The following is a 24,011-nucleotide window of genomic DNA, read 5'->3' as shown; positions in this document are numbered from 1 at the left end:
TAATAATAAGGTTTCGAACGTAGACGCTAGGGGGCGCTTTCTTACAATTTAACAAACATAGCTCGTTTTTTCAAAAAAATTAAATACGATTGTATATGTAATTTTAGCTGATAGTAAAGTAGTTTAAAAAGTTAGTAAAACCGCATTGATATCTTCTTTCAAACCGAAGATATTGGCAAAATTATAATAAATACCAAAAAATAAGCCCTTAATTACCTTATTTTACAACACGGCATTAGTAGCCCTTTTGATTATGCCCATTCTAACAAAAAAATAAGATAGAAACATTTAGTTTATTTTAAAATTGACGAGATACCAGAATACAATAATACCAGATGTTTTAATATCTAATAATTAAGATATTAATAACAGTGAACAAGAAACGATGATTCAGTGAAGTCATGGTAGGCTTTGGAAAAGAGTCGCTTTTGACATAATAGTATAAACGTCAAATTGTTATTAGATCAACATTTTGATGGTCTTGCAGCGTTTTTTATCTTTTAATTGCTTTTTTAAAATGCCTTTATTATTTGAAGTATTGTTAAGTTGTTGGGGCATTTTGAAAAAGCAATCAAAAGATAAAAAACGCTACTAAGACTATCAAAATGTTGATCTAATATCAATTTGACGTTTATACTATTACGTCAAAAGCAACTTTTTTCCAAAGCCTACCATGACTTCACTGAATCATCGTTTCTTGTTCACTGTTATTAATATCTAAATTATTAGATATTAATACAACTGGTATTATGGTATTCTGGTATTTCGTCGATTTTAAAATAAACTAACTGTTTCTATCTTATTTTTTTGTTAGAATGGGCATAATCAAGAGGGCTACTGATACCGTGTTGTAAAAATAAGGTAATTAAGGGCTTATTTTTTGGTATTTATTATAATTTTGCTAATATCTTCGGTTTGAAAAAAGATATCAAGATGCGGTTTTCGCTGACTTTTTAAGCTTTTTCTACTTTTTACTATCAGCTTAAATTACATATACTATCGTATTTAATTTTTTTGAAAAAACACGCTATGTTTGTTAAATTGTAAGAAAGCGCCCCCTAGCGTTTACGTTCAAAACCTTGTTATTATTATTATTATGGTATAATATAGAGTAAGAAGCGTTCTTTTAAACGAAACCTCGTTTGTTGGTTTCTGATCATCCAGTCAGGAGTTATTAACACTTAAATAAAGAGAGATCTAACGTTCCCCCACCACTTTATTTTAGCAGATAGGGGAAAATGGTTCCAACCAAAAAAATGAAGCTATTATTTATAGTACCCATTATCTAGGCAAAATTCTGTAAAAATTCTATTTTCTTATTTTCCATAGCAGTTGCGCCCTCTAGCGGCCGTTTTACAAACTTGAAAATAATTTCTAGCAATTTCTCATGGCTTCTTTAGTTATAAATATTTCTTTCCTCAGGTTCTACGGTCAATACTTTCCGAGGTACAGCCGAGAGCTATTCTTAGTAGGACACCCGGTACAGTAAAATGTATTGTTTATTTGTTTCTGTAATTTCTCCAAAAATTCAATTTTGAAGGTACAAACGAGTGGAATAAATGCTTTCAGAATTAGTTCCAACGGATGCAAAAATGCATTTTCTTCGTGGAGAATACTTCGAGAAACAATAGTGTTTAAAAGTTATCTACTGCTTTTTCTACCTCTATATGCAGAATATAAAAGACAACCCTCTATTAAGAAATTCTTAAATTTTAGCATAACACAGATATTTAGAAAGTAAGTATTTCACCGTGAAATGAATTGGTAATCAAGCTTATGCATATGCACTATGTAAAATGCGTTTTAATTTAATGCCGAATAATCATTCCTCTACTTCAAAGTTTCTCGTCGTTGCACACCTTGCATTAACGAATTAAACAGTTTAATAAGGTTGCTGACTGTTCAAGAAATATATAAGCAATTGATACTTGCCTGCTATAGATCTCTGAACTGTGCATAATTTGATTTTTTGCCTTTATTTTGTCATGATTGGACTATTATAGTTTGTATTATACTGTTTATATGTATACTATTTATAAGGACCATAAGATCGAAAAAAAATCAGCATCAACTAGGGAATGACAAGCGATAATAATTTTGGCGAGGTCAAACCCTAGACGTCATTTAATTGACCCGTATTCTTCTTTCCTTTTAATACTGCCAGTTGGCCTTAAGAAGGATGTAATTTATTTTTATCGTAAAAACGATTTTTTTGGAAATAGATTTGGTTTGTCTGGAAACGCTCTATCTTTTTTAAATCTTTCTATAATTAATGTTAATTGTTGTCAATTTTTAGTAAATGACGTCTAGAGATTCACCTTGCGAAAATTATTATCGATTGTCATTTCCCAGGCGTTTTTTTAGATCATACAAGATTATTATATCAATAGACAAAAATCTATAAATTTTTAAATAAAAAAATATGGTGAAAAAATCTTTATAATTTAATGAAATACTATAATTATTATATGTGCGAGTATAATAATCATACTAAAAGATTTTTGCATGAACATTTTTAAAAAATGCATGCCATACAATCTATCATGTCTCTGTTTACATCTGGTTTGTATATCTTGAATTAAATTGTTTGTATATATAAGTACCTATTGTCTGTTTTTATTATATTTATCTGAGGTGGTTAACTATGCAATGTTAGAAACCAGACGCATAAAAATATACAAAAAAAAAGATTCAACGATTTTATCGATAAACTTATCGAAGAAAATCATGCATAATGTGTAAAAAAATGTATTGCAAATATCTGGACCATTTTTCCCGTGCACCTTGTGGAAATATGATCTCAATGCTTACTTATCCATTTTATTGTTGGTTTTTCCTGTTCATGCACTCGCGTGTAAGGCGACTCAGTCATAACAATGATTTGCAAAGCGCCAATAAATAAATAGCAATAAAAGAAATGCAATAATTTAATGTGAGAACCAATAAACGGAATAATGCAACTGCAACCGTTTTGTATTTTGTTGTGCTCGGGACGGTGTAATGTTACGGCAATTAATAATTAGAATATTTCAATGTGTCAGTGGAAAATAGTTATGACTAATGGCAGGTTCAGTTTGTTTATATTCTTAAGAATACATTTATAGACATTTTGTTGTTGTTTTTTTCTTTCAAGTTCTCATACGAAGATTCCTGGACGTCTATCGTATAAACTTTTATCGAGGAAATAACTGGACGGTACTTCGTGCATACACCTAAATCTGTTAACGACATAATTATGATCTCTATCATCTTCAATTAAAGCAACTAGAGTGGATACAACTTCAGGATTTAAAACCATCTTTAGAGTAATTGCCCAACAGCCAACAGACAATAATATGATTTTTCAATAAGAATGACATGACATAAATCATATTAACATATTTCGTAAGTCTGCTGACTGGGACCAAAAGCATAGGTATGGTTACGAAAAAATGTTAGTGTCTTCTTCAAAAGCAAATATCTCCAAAAAACCTATTGAGATGAACCAAAAAATAAACTATCAAGAAAAGATGCTTTATTTTAGATGATTAAATAATTTTCAAATTCTTTGCTTTTTTAACATATTCCACAGGGTTCCACAATATTCGTCTATCGCCATAATGCTTTAAAAAATTATATATTGTTAATCTGTATCTTTTGCTACTCCAACTCGATTTGTATAAAAAAGAAAATTAAGAAATATTTATGTATGTACAAGAAGTATTTGTGGAAGCGATAAACATGTTTAACTATTTTATGTTTACTTACTGTTAGCTTATGTTTTGAAAAAAAAGTTTTATTAAAATTGGTTTCTTTTAAGTTTTAAGTATAATTTTTTTTGAGAAACTAGGAAAGAGCATCAATTGCATACCATTTCCAACCAAACTTTTAATAAATTCTAGACATTTGGGTGAGGTTTCAAAAAAGGTTTCGCCTGTGCCTCTTTACCCTCCCGTCCTCTATTTTATATTTTGAAAGTTGGCAACCCTAGTGTATGTAGATGTGGCTAGGACCACACTCTTCAGAACTGTCGTCAGTTTTCGAGACAGGTTACCCGTTATGTGTAGAACAGGCTTAATGATAGAACTAAAAACAATAAACAAATCAATTTTTCGTAACGACTGATCGCTTTTCTCCATATTCCCTCTCTTTCTACTAAAATGCCGGTCCGATGAGTCAATTTTCAGAAGATCGCCGCGCCGACACAAAAGCGGATCAATAAATAAATAAAACAAAGGCGTTCGAACAACGTCTGCCTTTGTTTGTCCAAGTCCGAAGCGCAAACATTGGGCGAGAAAAAGCGAGACGACGGACAGTATTGTTTCCAGCGGAAGCAGGTAAAATCATCATCGAAAGTCACTTTACGACGTCGATTCCGGCACAGGAAATGTCGTCGGGGTAAATGGTGTAAAAGGGTATTAGTAAGAACGGAATTATGGAATTCCTAGCCTACCAGGACCGTATTATGTCGCTTATCTACACACTCATAACAGATATTTACGGTATAAATCAGGTTTTTACAGTATGACTGACGAACGACGAACTCCCTCTACTCCTTCGTTTGTTATAGACGACGAAGAGATTTCTTGGGGGAAACCGCCAAATACTTTGAAGTCACGCTTTACCGACGGCTGTCCTGGATCCCTCATATCCACAAGAAAATTTCTGGTGCCCGTTCTTTTATATTTTATGCTAGCCTCCTAAAGTCCTCCTTTTTAAAACAGTTATCCGCCCCCAGCTCCTCTACGCAGCCCTAGTATGGTGTAGAGCTTCCGATTACCAAATCAACAGACTCCAAGCCTGTGAAAAGAAAATCCTTAGTTACATTACCAGAGAGTCCTGGTATATACGCAACTTCGACATCCGCACCAACCTCTGTATCGACCCCATTCCCAAATATATTCGAGATCGAGCCTTGAAGTTCTACGAGAAAATTGGTACCATCCCTTATGACACCCTAAAACTCTTCAACTACAATCTCGAGCACTATAGAAACTTCAAATATCCACATCTAAAAACTATTCTTCTGGACAATTAACTTTGTCTCCCACAAATAACCATTTTTTTCTCCCCAATATCAGCAGGAATAATAGCTAACCATACTTCGGCAGCTGGTTCCTCGGAGGTGGACTGTTTTTAGTGGGTAACAATCCGAGTCCCACACTGTCTATAAAGGATTCATCTCTATGAGATGGCGATGGGAATGATCACTGTTCGTCTATAAAATATTTTTAAACCACCCCCTTACCAAAAAATTGACGCCGGGAGGCACGTATAGCCGCCCATACTAAAATATGTTAATAAAAAGTTGGTAGGCAGTTCTTTTAGTTTCAAAGTAAAGGAATTTTTCCAATTTTGGTCCGCGGTTATTTCCCCTATGCGCCACCTGGGGTCGCGTCCGATGGGAGTTTGGAGTTCTCCACACGGATTTTCTCAAAAAACGGACTACGGAAACACGGAATATCTCAAAAAGTGCGACTTTGACTGATTTTGATGTTATTACAAATTTTGTTGCAAATATTATTCCTAATCTTAAATTGAAAACCGCGTTTCGCTAGCTACTGTAATTTTGGAGTTACGATTTTTTAAAATGTTTAACCCCCTTCCATACCCCCTTACCAACCAAAAACTAATGGCCAGATTTTCGGGTGCCACAGTATTTTTGTGCCAAATTTGGTTAAAATCGATTTAGCGGTTTTTGTGTTACAGACGGATAGACAGACAGACAGACACCATGAAAATATTTTGTATTTAGGTAATTTATGACCCAAATAACTCATTTTGAGTGAAATTCAAAAAACTTTTTTGCCGATCTTAATAGCCTACTTGTTGGTATGGACGGCTAAAAAAAACAGAATAACTGAGATGTTTATCCAAAATTTTGAAACAAATACTATAAAAGTTGCACAACCACGAGAACAAGCATGCTATAGAAACGGCTTCAGCACTACTGATCACATATATACACTAAGAGAAACTATAAGCCGAACAAAAGAATACCAACTTCCACTAGCCATAGCCTCTATAGACTTTGAGAAGGATTGCGAATCGATATATCCTAAAGCAAATAATAGAAGCCCTAGCGAAACAAAATATTGACATGACTTGGTTAGAAACTCTCGCCAATATAGGTACATGAGTAACTAATTGTCGAAAATCCAGATCCAACCCTAGATGCAACATTTTCTTGGAACGTCTACTTATGCGGTTTGAAATTTTGATGCAAAATCCGGCAATACTGGTCAGAAGAAATGTACCCACCCATACCCACCCAACTTTTTTCTCTTTTTAATACATTTGATTTGCCATTAAGCTGTCTACATCACTGTCTTACACGTTAAAATCCTATACACAGTAATAGAATGACCAGGTCGGTATACAAAGAGGCCAAAGCAAGCGTTATGATATATAAAACAACTCCAGAGTTCCCAACTGACAAAGGAGTACGACAGGGAGACGCGATATACCCAAAGCTGTTTACAGCAACCCTAGAACAAATCTTCGTCAACTGGACTGGACCAACAAAGGATTAAAAATAGATGGAGAATATCTTTAGATTCGCTGATGACATGACCGTCCTAATTGTGAATAGTCATAAAGAACTACAAAATATCGATTTTAAAAAATAGATTAGTTTTTTTTTACCGAAATACGGTCCTGTTTTAAAACACTATCAGTTCTTTCCTCCTAAGCTGTTTTTTTTCTCTTATCACACATTGTCGCGTGCCATTAGATGCTCAACATGTCTACCGGTTGCGATAATTTTAATTACCTATAACCGTCTATTTTGAATAGATCGTTTTCAATAATGCTACCATTTTTATCGTCATCGACTTTTAGATTTTTTATATGAGTCCAATATTTGAAAATTGTAAGTATATTTTTCTTCCAACAAACCTTTGAAAAAGTAACATACAATGTCTCTCAGAAGATATTTTATTTATTAATAATTGATGTTTTAGAGTTTTTTTTGTAATATGTTTTGTACTAGTTAGGAGATTATCGTAAACAATAAGTCAATAGAGACAGCAAAAAATTTGGAACTTTCATTTTCTTTATTTACACTACCTTTTGAGGTCAGAGTATCGTTGACAGTTATCAAGTGTGAACTAATGAAACTACTGAACTACGAAGTTGGATATAGTCAATCCTAAGATTATTCACTGAGAGCCCAGAGTTGGTACATAAGCGAGTGTCATATTTTAGAAATTTCCCTATTTGGATTGCTAAAGATGTTATTGCTGTTTGATCTAAAAAGGGTATCTTTAATTTAATCCTTTTCTAATGAGATTCTTTGTGGACAATTAGGAGTTCCGATCACTCGAATCAGGAGTGCGCGATACTTGACTTCATTGCTTCACCTCCTCTTTGCGTATGTTTTTTTATGTTGAGTAAGTCCTACATTGACAGGACGTTTAGTCTCTCTAATATACGATTCACCGCATTCACAAGGTCTGTTTTTATGTTAAGAAGCTCTTAGAGTTGTTCGAGACTTAAAACACTTTCAATGTTACAGATTCATCTGAATTATTCTGATGTTCCTTTCATATATTATGGAATAGAGACCATTAAAGACCATTACTGCCAAAATACTACATTATTATTTTGATTACTTCAAAACGCTGTACTTTTAACACTGGAGTTTGGTTTGGTTTGGTCTGGTTTGGCATCATCAGTAAATAATTAAAACTGTTTGTTTTAGTGAATTTGTAGATTGTAAATTGTACGGGAAAGGGGAAGTTAATCACCGCCACCTTCATTGGCGTAACTACAGGGGTGCCGGGCCCCCCTGGTACTGCTAGGCACCCCCCAGAGAAGTCTTGAATTATGACTCTTGGCTACGGATTAATTTTTATTTGATTGTGATGTAGTAAAAATGAGGTTTCCTAGTTTTGTTTAGTTAATATTATTTTGTTGCATTCAAAAAATGTGTTAATTTTTATTTTTTTAGAAAATTTGTAGGTACTTAAATAATATACGGGAACACGGATTTGATAATCCGTGTTATTATTATAAGTCTATGAAATTTATTGATAGAGTATATTCATGTGTTTTTTTAATTATTCTTCATTTTTTAAAAAAACAAAAGGCCCCCCTGGTCTCAACCCCAGGCCCCCAAGGCTCCCCCCAGGATGAATTGCTAGTTACGCTAATGGCCACCTTATAGATATCTATTGGGTCCCCCTTTCTTTAGTTATAACTCATCATCATCATACGCCATAAGAGCCAGTATCTGAGTCGGTTTTACAGAGGTCAGTTCTTCTCCGATAGTTCTCTCCGATATCAGTCGTACCAAAGTTTATGGCCATGCCTTCTCGATGCACTGATGACGTGTTCTGGTGTTTGGTGTTTCCCTATTTTCCCCACAGAATCTGCATTTGTAGTTGCTTCTTAGCTTCAATCTATTGCAGTGTTCACTGAGGAGACAGTGTACTGTTAGAAAACCCCGTGAAAATCCGAAGATTGTTAGTACTTAGATCAAGAAAACCCCCAGTTGGAATCTAAAGACAATTACTATTAAACTTTTTTTCGAATGAAGTAGATAAATCGGAATCGACTAGACAATGGATTAGGCCTGTGGTTTGTACTAACAATCTGATCACATTTTATCACTTTACCGTTTCACAGATGACTGCCGCACAACCTGCCAATACGTCATCGCGTCAACCCGAAAGAATTCACATCTTTCGCAGTGCCAGACTAGAAGAACAGCAACAAGATTTATTGGCCCCGTCCTATTTCTGTCGTTGGCGAGGGGTTGTAAAAAATTGGCGCCACCAGCCCTCGTACCCTCTTGGGGTGTCGAATTTCGAAAACAAATCGATCGTCTCGGTCGTTCCAGACCGATGACATGGTGGTACTACATCTCGTTCGGCTCATTTTTTACGTGCTTTTTCACTAAAAATTATTGCTTTTTGGTGGCCCACACGCAACTCGGCGTGTCAAGTGGATATATGGGTTTGGTTTCGAAAAATTTCCATACATTTAAAATATAATATCTCTAACAGTTTATACTATTTAGAATATTTTATACGGTAACTTTTTTGCCTCTCAAAATCTAAATAAATAAAATAAAGTCGGATTAGTTGTACAATTTATTTCTCTTCGTACACATGAAAATCGGGCGTTGAATGTATTTTTAATGATGGAGATGGTAGACAGAAAATGTTCCCGTTTTATTTACATGTATACAGGGTAAGGCTTAAATAAGCACAAATATTTTTAGGGGTAGTATATATTTCGACCCCCAGAAACACGTCTATGAGTTTTTTTTCGCGAAAAAAAATTAAGATTTGGAATTTCTTGAAAAATGTATTTTTAATTTTTAGTTAATAAACATATCTTCATAATATGACAACATAGGTAGTAGATTAAATTTTCAAGAAAAAACTGAGAAAGATCCAGTGATTCTTAATATTTAAACGAAATATCATTTTTTTTTAAATTTTCAAAGTAAAATATCACAGTTATTCTGGACTTTTTTGAAAACCAGTAAAGAGAAAATATGTTTCTTTTATCGAGATCTACCAGCCCGGAAAATATTTGCACTTATAAGACTCACTCTGTATAGTAGATAAAATTAAGTAATTTCTAGTTAGTAGTGCCAATGGAGAAATTACAATAATTATAGATTAATATAGTAATATTCTATGTTAGATGTTAGATAATAATAATCCATATATTTTTTGAAGTTATTAATAAAGCATTGCAATTTTGATTAAAGTTTGGTTACACTTATGTAACTAATACCCAATCTGACCTTCGATTTTTTCAAGTATCATTATTACATAATTTTAACGTTAAAATATCTCAAATATTCTTTTAAAAGTAAAATTTTATAAAATACATATTCTCGGTAATGGAATGTTGATAACCATAGGGATTTGAAATTCTGTACCTCCGTACAAGTGGCAAAAATATAGGCTACATATTAAACGCCAACACTTGAGCCACGGCCTGTTGTAAGAGATACGATTTTACGCCCCCTTATCTGGATTCTGTCTACTTGGCAGTTTTACATGTGTACACCTAATACAAAAAACGGTGTAAAGAGTCGTAGAAACATGAATTATTGCGGTGATATGGAAAACGTCCGAAAAAATAACACATTTGGGAACCTTTTTGGGTATTGCTTAAACCCATTTATTTTCAAACGCCATCTTCATCAGCTCTATACAGTTTTATGTTTACTTTTTTGAACTGAACTTAACCTCTTCTTGTTAATGCTAATTACCCATTACAATACATCGATTTCTATTTATTGTTATCGTTTTACTTAGGTAATTTAATCTATGAACAGTGAATAAAACTACGGTACCCACTCTGTGCTGCAGGTTAATATATCTAATTTGTTCCTTGTTACGGTTTTTATGTCTTTACTTTCATTTTTGTAGGAATTTGAGGCACACAAAGAAGAAATAAAATACCCTTTTTCCTTTATCGGCGATTGTCTTGAAGGAATGTATGTACTGAATATTTTACAGTACTTTAATACCAAGTATAGGCTTGGTGCATTTCTGTTGATTTAAAAAATTCCGACCGCAGCGCCTCGATACGGCAGAAATTAGAAGTTTTCACTCTGACTGTTCCGATGTTAATCGAATTGAAATAGTATAAAAATTGTGGCTTTGTCATAATATTTAAGTAATTTAGTTTTTAATAATGCAGTTATTGAAACTATATACAATACCCAGGTACGAGGGTACTATATAAAACACTCAGGTAAGAACCCGAGCTGGGTGTCGTGTTGTATTCTGACAATTTAAATTGTTAATAAAATTGCCGAAAAATGTTAAAGCGTAAAGGAGAGCGTAATTAATAGGGTGTTGTTGGGTGCAATAACATTCAATAACTCATTTTCCCGGATATAATAATAATAATAATAAAATCGTCTTTATTTCAAGAAAAAACACATATGTATATTACAAGTAATGCAAATGCATTAAGTAAATGTATTAAGTAGAGTGGCGAAGTTCAGCTTAGCTATTCTTACACTTAACCACTTGTACTTAACAGATTTTAGATATCACACATAAATAATCAAAAACTACTACTAAGTTTGATTGTTTTTTGATTACAAATAATAATATATAATAAAAATTATAAAAAGTGGAATTATAAAAACTAAAAGAAAATAAAATACAATATTCAGAAATCGAGATATCAAAAATCAACAATAATACCAAAAAAGACACATGCAATGGAAGTAATAATTAACATAATTATCTGCCTATATGTAACGCTTTAATTTTTTTTCGAAATCCGGCCACTGATAATTGTTTGACATCATTAGAAATATTATTATAAAATTTAGGCGCAGTATAACTAAAACAGCGATGAAAAAAGGAAGTGCGATGTTGCACAGTGTACAATAGAGATCCATGTCTAATATTCAAATTTTGAAGTTCGTGTCTACAAATAAGTTTCTCCCTCAAATATTCTGGCTTTGCAGTTGTTATGATTTTGTGAATAAGAACTAATGTGTGATACTCAGTAAGGCTTGACAGTTTTAGACAAGACAATTCAGTATAATTACGAGAAACATGATCAAAACGCTTGAGTCCAAATATAAATCTAACACAATTATTTTGCATTACTTGCAATCGATTTTTTGTTTGAACATCCAAAAATGGAAAGTATACCACGTTGCAATAAGTAAAGAGTGAAATAATAAGAGATTCGCACAGCTTTTTTCGCAGTTTGTAATTTAGAATAAATTTATTTGAATACAATAATCCGAGTTTTATGTACATTTTTCTAAGCAGGTTTTTAACATGGCCAGTAAAACTTAATTTTGAGTCCATGGTCAAGCCCAGTATCTTAACCGAATCAGAAAATTTTAAATTAACTTGTCCGATTTTTAAATTGAGCAAATCTCCAACTCTGTATCTCTCACTTTCTGAACAAAATAGAATTATGCTGGACTTATTCATATTTAGTAAAAGATTATGCTTTTCAGAGAATGCACGCACCCTTTCAATGTCACTGTTGAGCGCCTCTGTGGCGTGATTTGTATCATCCGGAAAGAAATAATGAACTAATTGTGTATCATCCGCAAAAGAATGAACCTCCGAGTTATCAACAAAACGAGGCAGATCAGAAACATATATCAAAAATAGTAAAGGCCCTAAAACGGACCCTTGTGGCACTCCAGAATTAACCTGTTTCAAGTCAGAAAACGCGTTCTTCCACTGAACACTACTAGACAGATATGACTTAAAAAATGAGACCGATTTATTGTCAAAACCGTAATATTTTAATTTAGCCAATAAAAGATTGTGACTTATTTTGTCAAACGCTTTTGAATAATCTATAGAAACAAGTGCTACAGCCATTCTTTTGTCTAAAGCTCTGACAATATTATCCGTTAAATTTAGCATCGCTGTTGCTGTACTGTGAGAAGCACGAAATCCGGATATTCAACTCTCCCGAGACAAAATTTTATAGCTTCACAGTTTCTCACACCGATTTGATCAAAAGCAAAAATGGATTCAAGCAGCTCGAAGAAACAAGTGAGGTGAGTAAACAAAGTGCTCATTACCACAATCAAAAAATTAAAAAGGCATAATAGTATGAGAGGAAAATAATAAAATAATTTGTAATATTAATGATATACTTTTTTTAATCAACTAGTGATGTGATTAAATGTTTTATGAACATCTTTTAAAATTATATGTACCTTTAAAAAAATTCGTTATAGCCGAAATAGGCCCAATTATGCCCCACTAGCAAAACCGGTGATTAAAACTATACTCGCTACCGTAGTTGAGCTCATCTAAAATGCTTTTTTAGCTGGAATAATAAATGATAACACAAGTTAGACCGTCTGAAAATATTTACTTTTTTATTTTATTTGAACTTAACACTTTTAGAAAAATTAAATAATAAATTTTTCGTATACTCGATATTTAAATACGTGTATTTGTATATACCAGTTGTTTACAATATTATCCGATGGTAGCAGCACCGGCGGGGAATGCACCAAGCCTATAGACTATTTTCTTGACATGTAAACCAAACCGCCCCAAAACTCTCTCTTGCTAAGCCTGTCCTGTATGCTGTATGTATCCGTAATCTGATGAAATATTTTTTCGTCTGGGTTTATGCAAATCAATTAAAGTTTTGTTTATGCACGCATAAAAAAGTGTATAAATTAGAGATTGGTATTTTACAACAATCTATAAAGAGAACAAATAAAATCAACCACACCACTAAGTATTTTGTATATATATATATACGATTAATATTTTCTATCGAAGATTATCTTTTGGTTTGTCGTCCAAACAAAAAATGGTATCGAGACAGATCCGACACTTTAGAGGTCAAGTATGAACGTTGTTTACTCAAAACAAAATGTAAAGAAAAAATAATCGGCTTGCACAATCGACTTGGTCACCTACTAATGACACATACATAGCGAAAGATCACATAGCATTAATGACACTAATCTAACCTAGGTCAGTATTTAATCTGCTGAACTTGCGTATTTTTCGAACTATATGGTATGCTATCTAAGAAAGGTATAATAATTATAGAGTATAAATCAATGTTTTCAGTACAATATGATTATTATTTTTTTGTAAAATTTCAAAATTGAAGGCAATGTCGATCAGTCAAAAAAGATATTTAATTTCATATATTTACTTACTTGCTGATAATGTGCTGGCTGCACTCATTCTATTCCTTGACGAGGTGGGAGATGTGATGTTGTAAGCGCCAGTCTGGTCTGGATAAGCAGCATATTCCGTGTACGCCGTTGCCGTTGGGTATGATGTAGTACTTCTAGGAGCAGTCTGGAACGTAGGAAGTCGGTTGAAAGCTGGAAGGGCATTTGCCGCAGAAGTTGCTGTTTTCTGGTAGTCTTCACCAGGAAGAGTGGTTCCAAGAGCAACACCTGAAAATAGGGTAAAATCAATAATCTTCAAACAACTTTTAATGAAAGTTTTTAGTAGTGGATTAGATCAGGCTACCTATCAACTTTGAAACTCTTCCGCTAAGCCGTTTTTAAATTATTTGCAAAATTAGGACCTTAAAAGAGTAACTTCTAAAATGGTAAAACACCCCGGCCCCCAGTAACTAAAGTAAAATTTATGCCATTGAACGAGGAAGGTCGTTTAAATTTTTTGTTGTAAAATGATGGAAAGATATAATTAGGAATTTTTTTACAAAATATTATTTGTTAGTATCTTTTTCTGCCATAGTATCGTTTAATCATAGTGATTTTCTCTTTAAATGAATATTTCGTGACACAAAGAATGTTTTAGACTTCAAAGCTTCAAAAATGTATCAATGTTATTACCCAAAAAATTGCTTTTAATTGACAGTTGATTAAGTTAAAAAAATACATCAATCTGTTTTGAAAAGTAAAACATTACTATTTTCAATATTTTCTAGAAAAACTGAAATTAACGATGTGTTTCGAGCTTATAGCATCAAAGAATTTTCTTAATTCGATTTTAAATACCTAAATATTAGAAAAATAAGCAGCACTTAGTTTTGTTATTATACCAGCACGTGTAATTAACAAATTGTAAATATTACCGACATTAAATAAAACGTGTGAAGTGTTTCTGCTATGAAATTGATACATTAAAGCATTTCACAATATCATAGAAAAACTATAATGAATTATAAAGTATCTAGAAATTTTAAAAAACTTATTAAGTAAACCTGGGCGTAAAGTAATTACCTTAATAGATTATTGTAGAAAATTTGTACCATATACGATCGAAAAAAAAAACGGCGTCTAGTGGGGCTTACTGTCAGTTGGCTTTAAGCAGGTTAAAATTTATTTTTATATTGGGTAAAAATAATTTTTGACAAGTTTTATGCCAATTTTCAAAAGTTATAATCGATTGTCATTCCCCAGCCGTCTTTGGCGTCGTTTTTTTTTCGATCATACGGTATAAAATTTTTTTGCTTCTTATATGCTTAAAAATCGCTAAAAAATTAAAATCACATGATAAATCACACTCGGATACACAAAAATTATCTGAAAACTTTTCACATTACAAGTATTATTGTCGTCGGTTCTGCTTGACCCCTAAATTACAAGCATTGGATGATAAGAACATTTTTTTGATAATTAATCTATTTTTAAATTTGCATCTCTGTCATCCATAATATGCACACTAAGGTTGGCGACAAGAAAAATATGTAATTCTACTATATATGTTATGGAGTTTTAGTTAAAATTTAACATTAGTTTTTTCAGGAAAAAAAATGGACGTTTTCCTTTGTTCAAATTCTGGGTAATTTAAAAAATCGTTGTCATTCCTAAAGAATATTAGATACTCATTTCTTCAGATTAGTTTTAAATTAGTTCTAACCTACTAATTTACTGTTCTTGTTCTTTTACAGGATGGTTATGGTGTTAATATATGTATACAGGGTGTCCTGAAAACACCAAAGAATTAATATGGTCACTTTAAATGGATTCGTATCTCCAAAACAAGTTCTTCAATACACTTGGGGTTGAAAAATTTGGGGTTGCAACAGAAAAATAAAACACTAATTCACTATAATTCAGGGGTACGCTATTTGCTAACCATATTGAGAGTTTTAATCTTCTGCTGATGATGCTAACATGGTTAAACCACGCATTCAGAGCTCAAAGTAAAGTGTTTTGGTGTATTATAGTGAATTAGTGTTTTGTTTTGATTGTTCTACAAGCCAAAACAGCATATAATAATAGATTCCTTATTAGAATATTTCCTGCATAAGTGTAAAAGTTTTTTAATAAAATTTTGAAGGCATTAAGCCATATTAGTATGTTTTATTTATTAATACTGAAATATAATATTACGTGTCTTTTGGTTAACATCCTGATCAGATAAAAATATAAAAAACATACTTATCACTAGTGCTCATTCTATACTATTATCTTTACAAAAATTATAATTATGATGTGCACATTGTTGATGAAGACAAGTGGCTTCACACCAAAGAATATTTCAAAAACGCTGGTAAATTAAACATTAATTTTTTAGATAAGAACAGTATAACAGTTTGTCAAAGATATTTTGACATTTTTGGAGTAGGTGGATGTTATTTACCTATATATCTAATTTTGAAAACACACCCAAAAATAATAATAAGTAAGTTTTATCAAACTGGATTGAAAATAAGACTAGGTATCTAATATTTCAAATAATAAACCAAGTAAATTGTATTAGATATTATAAAACTAAATAATGTCGATATACGATTTTATGTATGTTCAATTCTGTTTTTTCACCAATGTACCGAAAATTTACAAAATAATATAGTTATTGTTTGTGGTGTTTACAAAAATTAAACTTTACTTTATAGATTTTTTTTGCAGTTGCGAAAAATCCAGATGTGAGATGATCAAACTAGATTGACAAATAATATCCTATAATGTAAAACTAAATCCAAAAAAAAATAATTAAAAGTTGACTTACCTGCATTTTGCCACATCTGATTCTGTGTGTGTAAATCCGGAGACCCTGTATTATAGTAATGCATTGTATTGTTGTAGTGAGGGGTGTTTCTTGAATAAATCGAACTGCAAAAGAAAAATAACAATAAACAAAACTTGAAAAAAAAACACAAAAAAAACTAATCACAAAACGTAAAACACCCACTTGGTGCATAGTAATTTCTTTAAAATCGGAGACATTATCACTGAGATAGCTTATCTACACACCTACTGGTGCATTCGAGATAAAATAATCAGTACTGCCCCAAGAGGACAGATAAAAAACTACAAATACGAGCAAAAAAAACTGCAAAAAAACTAACTTGTACTGCTGCTGAATACAGTTACTGTGTGAATCGTCCATAGCTAGTAACAGAGGCATGAACGTTGGAATTGAAAGAGAAAAAAGTACCGAAAATTGTCGTGTTTGTTTAGACTTTTTTTCGGAAAGCTGGGTGGTACTGAGTACTGAAAACCGTGTATCACTAGAAGGCGACGCGCGACTGACTGAGAGCACTGACAGATAGTACGACAATACGGTACTGGGTGGTTCGCGACTGGCGACTGACCGTTTTGGTCGTACCGTACCATCTTAACTTGTCTTCGGAGGTACCAACACGTGACCAATCGACGTCAGAAGGGTCCCACAGTCTGCCCATAGTACCACCTCTTCTATATGGGCTGTTTTTTTTGTTTGGGGATTTTGTGATTCTTTACCATAGAAGGGTTATTGTATTAAGAACACTGAACAACAAACAAAAAATGTTATATACGAAATACCATGTGTGTGTGATAAATTTTATATTGGTCTTTATATGTTCGTATTAAATAAAATAAAGTTCATTTAAAAAAGGGCGATTTTCGCTAAACTAAGATTTGTCAGTATTCATGGGACACAGGACACACATTCGTTGGATAGACTTTAGAGAATAACCGTAGATTTTGGATACAATTATTTATTAAAATAAAAAGTTGGATAAAAACTATATTCATTATTCAAGTTATTCTATTTAAAATAATATACAATCTATTGTATACTATATACAGGGTGGGTCAAAACTAGATATTTGACTAAAACAATCACCTACATAATATATCAAGTAGATTAGTATTGTTAAACTATCAAAGGTTCTTCTCATCAAAAAAGATTATAGTAAAATACGCTATAGTAGTAAGTATTATTTTTTCTACTATTGCCACTTATATTCGTATGTTGGGCAGTGGCGGATACAGAGGGGGGGAGGGGCCCGGGCCCCCTTTAAAATCTGTAAATTGGAATAAATATTAGGCTTTTGGATTAAAAATGGCGCCCTAAAAGGCATATTTTGCATTATTTTTTATTTGGGCCCCCCCTAAAATAAATTTCTGTATCCGCCCCTGATGTTGGGAGTTTACAATAGCTAATTTATGGGGTTCACGCATCTAAGTATAAAATAACTGTTTTTTATTATTAAAAATATTTGTGACTAATCATTTATATTATATTAATATTTTGATTAATCATTTATCTCATCAAATTAACCAACTTTACCGCATAATGTAAAATACCGATCTTATTCATATCTTATATTTCCTCTCTTCAAATTTATTATATTTTTTTCATTAGTTACTGTTCATTAATATTTTTGTAGTCCTTTTAAAGACAACACAGTGTCATTGTTGTCAAATGTTATCACTAATCTCTAAGCTAAAAATATCGCATTTTTATTTCGTAATTTTTCTGTAAAAAAATAATTTTTCTATATAAAAAATTAAATAACTTAATATAAGAGAGACCCTATTAATAATTAATAAACACTATACCTAGATAAGTTTTTAGAATAACTTATTAATTTTTAATATTTCTGTTTCACTGTGTTTAATTTTTTTCCAGACAAAAAAAACATAGAGAAACGTGCATCCAGAATTATTTGACTTTTTTCTTTATTGTATATATATTATATATATATATATATATATATATATATATATATATATTATATTTATTATATATAAATTATTATATATATATTATTGTATATATATATATATATATATATATATATATATATATATATATATATATATATATATATTTATATTTATTGTATATAAATTATTGTATATATATATATATATATATATATATATATATATATATATAGGCAATCTAAATATATATATATATATATATATAGACTCCTTTTAAATTAAAAAGTAACACCCTGTGTAATGGTTTAACAATGTGAGGAATTTATTTTTGCACTTTATCATCAAAGTTAATTTTTTGATTCATATCGGAGATATTCTTTTTGAAGGAAACAATTAGCCTTTTAAGTTTTTACAATCACTTGTTTCTTCGGTTGTACTGGACACGTCGCAACCATTCCATTAGAGGATCGAAGAGCTGTTAATGCCGAATGGTATTCAACAATTTGTTTGTCAAAAGTCTTCGATGAAATAAGAAAAAAGAACAAAAAACGTCACATCATTATTCGACATGACAATGTCAGCTCCCATAAACATAGGCAAGTCGCATAAAGCTCGTTAAACAAGTGAATATTTGAAGGAGAAAAACATGGAATTAATGCCTCATTGCCCGTATTCGCCCGATTTATCGCCTAATGACATTCTATGACATTGTCTTGTGTCCCACTGTCAACATTAACACTTTTAAAACCATGTTTCTACGATATCAGCTTCAAAATGGAAAAAATGTTTCCAGAATTGGTTTGAGCGTATGCAAAAATGTATAGATATAAATAATAATATGAAACCTTCGGAATTAACCAACTTGGAAAATACCCATTTTTTCTTGTTGCTTTCATTTTTCATTTTTAGTAATTATTAGTTTTTTCATTTTTAGCTGATTTTTTTTCACTTATTTTTTTTCAAGTATGCACCTTGATGACAAAGTTGTTTTTATAGTAACTTAAAAACAACTTATATTTTTTCTTTATTTATACCTAACTAATAATATAAAACTAATATTCTTTATTTATACCTAACCTAACCGTTAAACCATTCCACAGATAATCCAATAAAATTGTCATTTGAAAAAAAAAATTAGGGACAAGCTGATTTTTGTCAGCGACTGTCTTCTGAGTGTAAAATAAAGAAAATCGGAAATTTTCCACTTGCGGTTTTTGAGCAATAGGGGTGTTTTTTTTTAAACTGTACTACAACAAAATAATTAGACGCCAAATTTTACATAAGAATATTCTCTATAAGTTCGCCTAATGAATTTTTTTAATAAGTTTATTATTTCCGGACTTAGCGGCCGTTTCATGAGCCCTTTGGGGTGGTTTTCAAAAAGTTTGTTTTACAGCAAATTAATACGTATGAAAGTTGTTCATAATAAATGGACAAGCAACTTTCCCTCATGATTTTTTTTGTAGCTTCATTATTTTTGGAGATAGCGTCCAGTTCCTGAACAAATTGGGGTAGTTTCATAATTTTTGTTTAGTTCTACGAATTTACCAACTTAAAGGTGTTCATATTAAAATTACATGCAAACTTCCCTATGATATGTATTTATTTCCCCAAAACGAAACATTCAATAATTCCTTGCAAATAAAACACAAATCCATTTTCCAATAGCACTTGTCTAGTAGCTTGTCTAGTCGCCATCTCCAAAAATAATCAAGCTACAAAAAAATTCACCATTTAATTGGTGAATGCACACTGCATTCACCAACTAATAGAATCATATCAATTCTCTCTGATGTAGGATAAGTTTGAATTTTCGGCCAATTTCTGAGATTTTTTTTTATTTTAACTGACACAAAATGATAACTAGTTATTAAAGTTGGACCAATTAGACAGCTATGTTGAAGTAACGTCAGACATATTACAGGCATCTAGATTTTATCAAATAATAAAGATCTACTGAGATCAAATCATGTAAATGAAAATATCTAGGAAAATCTTTGTTTGAGGGGTAGGCAACTTTAATAGTATTTTGAAGATACATGAATTCCCCATTGAATATCGGAATAATATACTGGGTGTTCTATTTAAAATAAAAGAGTAACATGCTTTTAAAGGTGACCAATGTTCAATATTAATTTTGTCTCACCCTGTATAATTGTTTGGATCAAGTTTTAATTTGATTTAAAGTACAATAGTTAATTTAACTACATATTAGGCTATACCGCGTAAATTCTATTTAGGTAGCTTTTATTGTAATTTAAAAATTGTTTTTATTTTTAAAAAATGTTAAATATGTCAAAAACCTCACATTTTAGTCATATACTTCTCTTATAAAACTCACCTTTATTTTTCCCCCAGAATCCGAAAATCAATTAATATATAGGGTGTTCCATTACAAAAAACACAACTTTAATATGTAACTTTTTTGGGGACACCCTGTAGAACTCTCTATATTTTTAAAAAGTGCTCTGAATTAACCTACATATGCTCACAAAATTTCATTTCAATCCAAACTGTCGTTCTCCGTGGAGCCTCCGCGGCGTATGAGAGGCGCCACCCTGTATAATGGACAAATGAGGATTTGAAATTTTTTGATTCATGAGAGATTCAGATGAGAATGTTTAATTCAAAAAAGGCTTAAAAATACAAATAATTTAGCTACATATTGCTTAAAAAATCATCAAAATCAGATCACTAGAAGAAAATATATTGAACTTTACAAAATAAAATTTTAAGATGTCCGTTTTCCGTAAAATAAAAAAATCGGGTACTGTTTTTACCTGAATCTAAATCAATCACATACTTCAGGTAGCTCAGGTATTAAACTATGCAACGAAAGGTTCTCCCTTTTCCTTGAAAAACGCTGTAAATTAGGGTGAAATCCGGAAACGGTGGAAGTACCTTCGTCGCGTGCTGAGCACAAGACCGCTGGCTGTTCCGCCAGCTTTAAGTAAAACTCCTTGTACCGGTAATGTTTTGCCGTTCGACAGAAAGTACCATCGGGCCTTAATCACCTATTAACCTTTTATACAGGCAAACGATTTGCTACGCCATACTAACGCCTGAAGAATTTCAACATTTATTTTTCCTACCACAGGGTGTAACAACCTTTAACAGAGTGTCTTGTTAAAAATCCAGTGACAATCCGAAGATTGTTCTTACTTAAATCAAGGAAAATCTTTGATATTTCTCGGTAGTAAGTTCTTAAATTTGAGAGGTGAATTGTGGTGATTTAGTGTTTTATTTTGCTGTGTAACACCAAAGGTTCCAACCCCTCAACTGTAACCTCCTAAAATCAAATATAACCTCCGTTTTCTTCCATTGTCTCCCTTTTTTAGGGGAGAACCCTTTTTCAGGGGAGAAAGCAACATACAAAGCAACATGTTCTTATATAAAAGAATATAGGAACCGGTGACATATACAGGAATTGATTTTAGGGGAGCCCAAATAAAAAGTAATGTAAAATATGCTTTTTAGGGCGCAATTTTTAACCCAAAAACCTAATATCCAACCCAATTCATTAGATTATATTCCGAGCCCCAAGGGCACCACCCTGTATCCACCAGTGATAGAAATTAAAATAAATTTTGCGTGAAAGTTTTACCGCTGGTCAGAAAAATGTCGCCCGCGATCCTTTGGTCCCGAAGGAAAATATTTATTTGTTGCCTTTGTTCATCAAACAACAGTTGATTCAACAGTTTGTGAAAGCAACGGACAAGACAGGTGACGCATTTCAATTTTTGAATACAAAATTCCCTCGCCTTAGTGAGGCTAAAATCAAGAATCTAAAAACAAAGAAAATTTGGGTAATCTGTGGACCCCCTTGTCTACAGATCAGCCAAATTTTACAAGATTCGTCATGTTATTGATTACCTGAATCGAAAACAGAAAGAAGCCTGGTTTGCATCCAGAACACGTGTAAAAACTTGTTGGATTACAACAAAAGTGATGATTAGGTCGCTCAGGTCGAGGAATTGCTTAGCGTACAAGGAAAGAAAGAAAGAAAGAAAGAAAGATTTCAGTTAACGTCTCCTTTTTGCTGCGAGAGCTAATCTGGACAGGGCCTACTTTGTTTACGCGGAATCTGAACCGAGGTTCTCGGCCATATCATGGTCAGTGGCCTACCGACTTAGGAAGTGTCTAAATTAACTCTTATTCACGAGATATCCGATCTCATCCGGCCTCGAACCGGCGTGAATGAGCAGTGTGTATCAATAGATTTTACACTTTTCCCTTGTACAACAGCACGATACAGTTTCAAACCGGTCACCCGTCCATCCACCAGTATCGCCTTACGTCGCTTAACTTCGGTGTTCTAATGGGAACCGGTGTTTCAACGTAGCTACGCCGCTGCCCTAGCGTACAAGGCTATGGTATGTAACATATCTCTAAAGTGCACTCCCACCGGACTGGAAAATTCAGGAGCACTCTCGGATGAACACGAGGAACATGACATCGCCAAGCTGGATAAGAGATTTTCAGGGAAGTGCCAGCATGTTGGATGGGTACTGGCATTGTACTGGTCGTTTCTAGGATGGCAGTGTTTATAGCTAAAATAATTATTTTCAGCTCTTCAAATTAAATTCAAATCTATCAAATTATTAATATAATCATAATCCAAAAGTGATAAAAATAACTAAGTTGTCAGACTGATCATGAATAGGCTGTGGCCAACAGTTTTTTTCTCATAATAAGACTTAGTCAAAATTAAACATTTCATTTAAAAATACACGCTACTATTAATATTCCTTGAAGAAGTAAATTTCTGTGGTAATACTAGTTAGTGTCCGTGCTTTTTCGAGCATATTTCCCTTAAACGACAATAAGTACTTCCCGTACCGCCACACTTCTACACAAAACATCTACACCTTTAACAAACACGTGCCCGAGACATTGGGCTTGTTCCTTTGCGGAAAGGAAGTTGAACCCCGCTTCGTTGAATCCACGTGCTAAAAAACTCTGCCGTCAAAATCCATATTCAAACATTATTAAGTAAACATTATTAAGTCTAACCAGTATCTGTAATTGACTATCCAGTCGACACAAAGTTGAACGAATGAGTTTTAATTGCTTTGGTTTTAAATTTTTAGTGATTCGCTAATTTTTTCTTCTTTAATTCAGAGTGCTATTTGATGATTGAAAGGTTTACCTGTTTGATTACCTATTGATATTATTTTGAAAGATATATTACCCGAGAAAACGAAAGGGGAATGCTTACAAAAAGTAATGAGGTTCCATCGAAAACATACAATGTATAAAAAGTCTCGCAACGCCAGTTCTTCCTAAATATTCTTCTTTCCTTAATATTAATATGGTCACTGTAAAATACACCCTCCACACTATGCTGAAAACAGTCTGAAGAGGGTCAAGATCGTGTTTCCTCGTCTAAATTTGTCTCGTCTCGGCTTATCTCCGCTTGTCTTGATATATTTTTATTTCTTAAAAACGCCTCGGACTTTGGATATCTCCTGTTGTCTCGTTCAATTTCGTTTTGTCTTGAGCTACTTCCACGACGTCTCGGTTTCTATACCCGAGTCAAAGACTTTTTTTCATAAATCTCAGTGAAATAAGTAAACATACACGTTTCTAAAATATCTACTGTTAAGACGATATTTCTTTAATTGCATCTAGTTGAATAGGTGTATCCATAGACACTAACTAAAAAACTGACCTTGTTTTA

The 24,011-nt window shown here is 32.5% G+C and overlaps 1 protein-coding gene across 3 annotated transcripts in view; it reads right to left on the bottom strand.

Moving 5' to 3' along the window:
• The window catches only part of LOC115881477 (transcription factor GATA-4-like), a 118,973-nt gene that overhangs the window by 16,390 nt on the left and 78,572 nt on the right, over positions 1–24,011 (bottom strand). For all 3 annotated transcript variants that reach the window (XM_030898966.1, XM_030898965.1, XM_030898967.1), the window contains exons 4-5: positions 16,404–16,507; positions 13,628–13,873 (exon numbers count right to left, since the gene is read on the bottom strand). In XM_030898966.1, the coding sequence (XP_030754826.1) occupies positions 13,628–13,873; positions 16,404–16,507 (350 nt within the window). The remainder of the gene's footprint in view (positions 1–13,627; positions 13,874–16,403; positions 16,508–24,011) is intronic.

The sequence above is a fragment of the Sitophilus oryzae genome, unplaced genomic scaffold (genome assembly GCF_002938485.1).
Source record: "Sitophilus oryzae breed Bouriz unplaced genomic scaffold, Soryzae_2.0 scaffold_172_pilon_pilon, whole genome shotgun sequence".
Classification (NCBI taxonomy): Eukaryota; Metazoa; Arthropoda; class Insecta; order Coleoptera; family Curculionidae; genus Sitophilus; species Sitophilus oryzae.
This window is presented reverse-complemented; position numbering and strand designations above follow the sequence as displayed.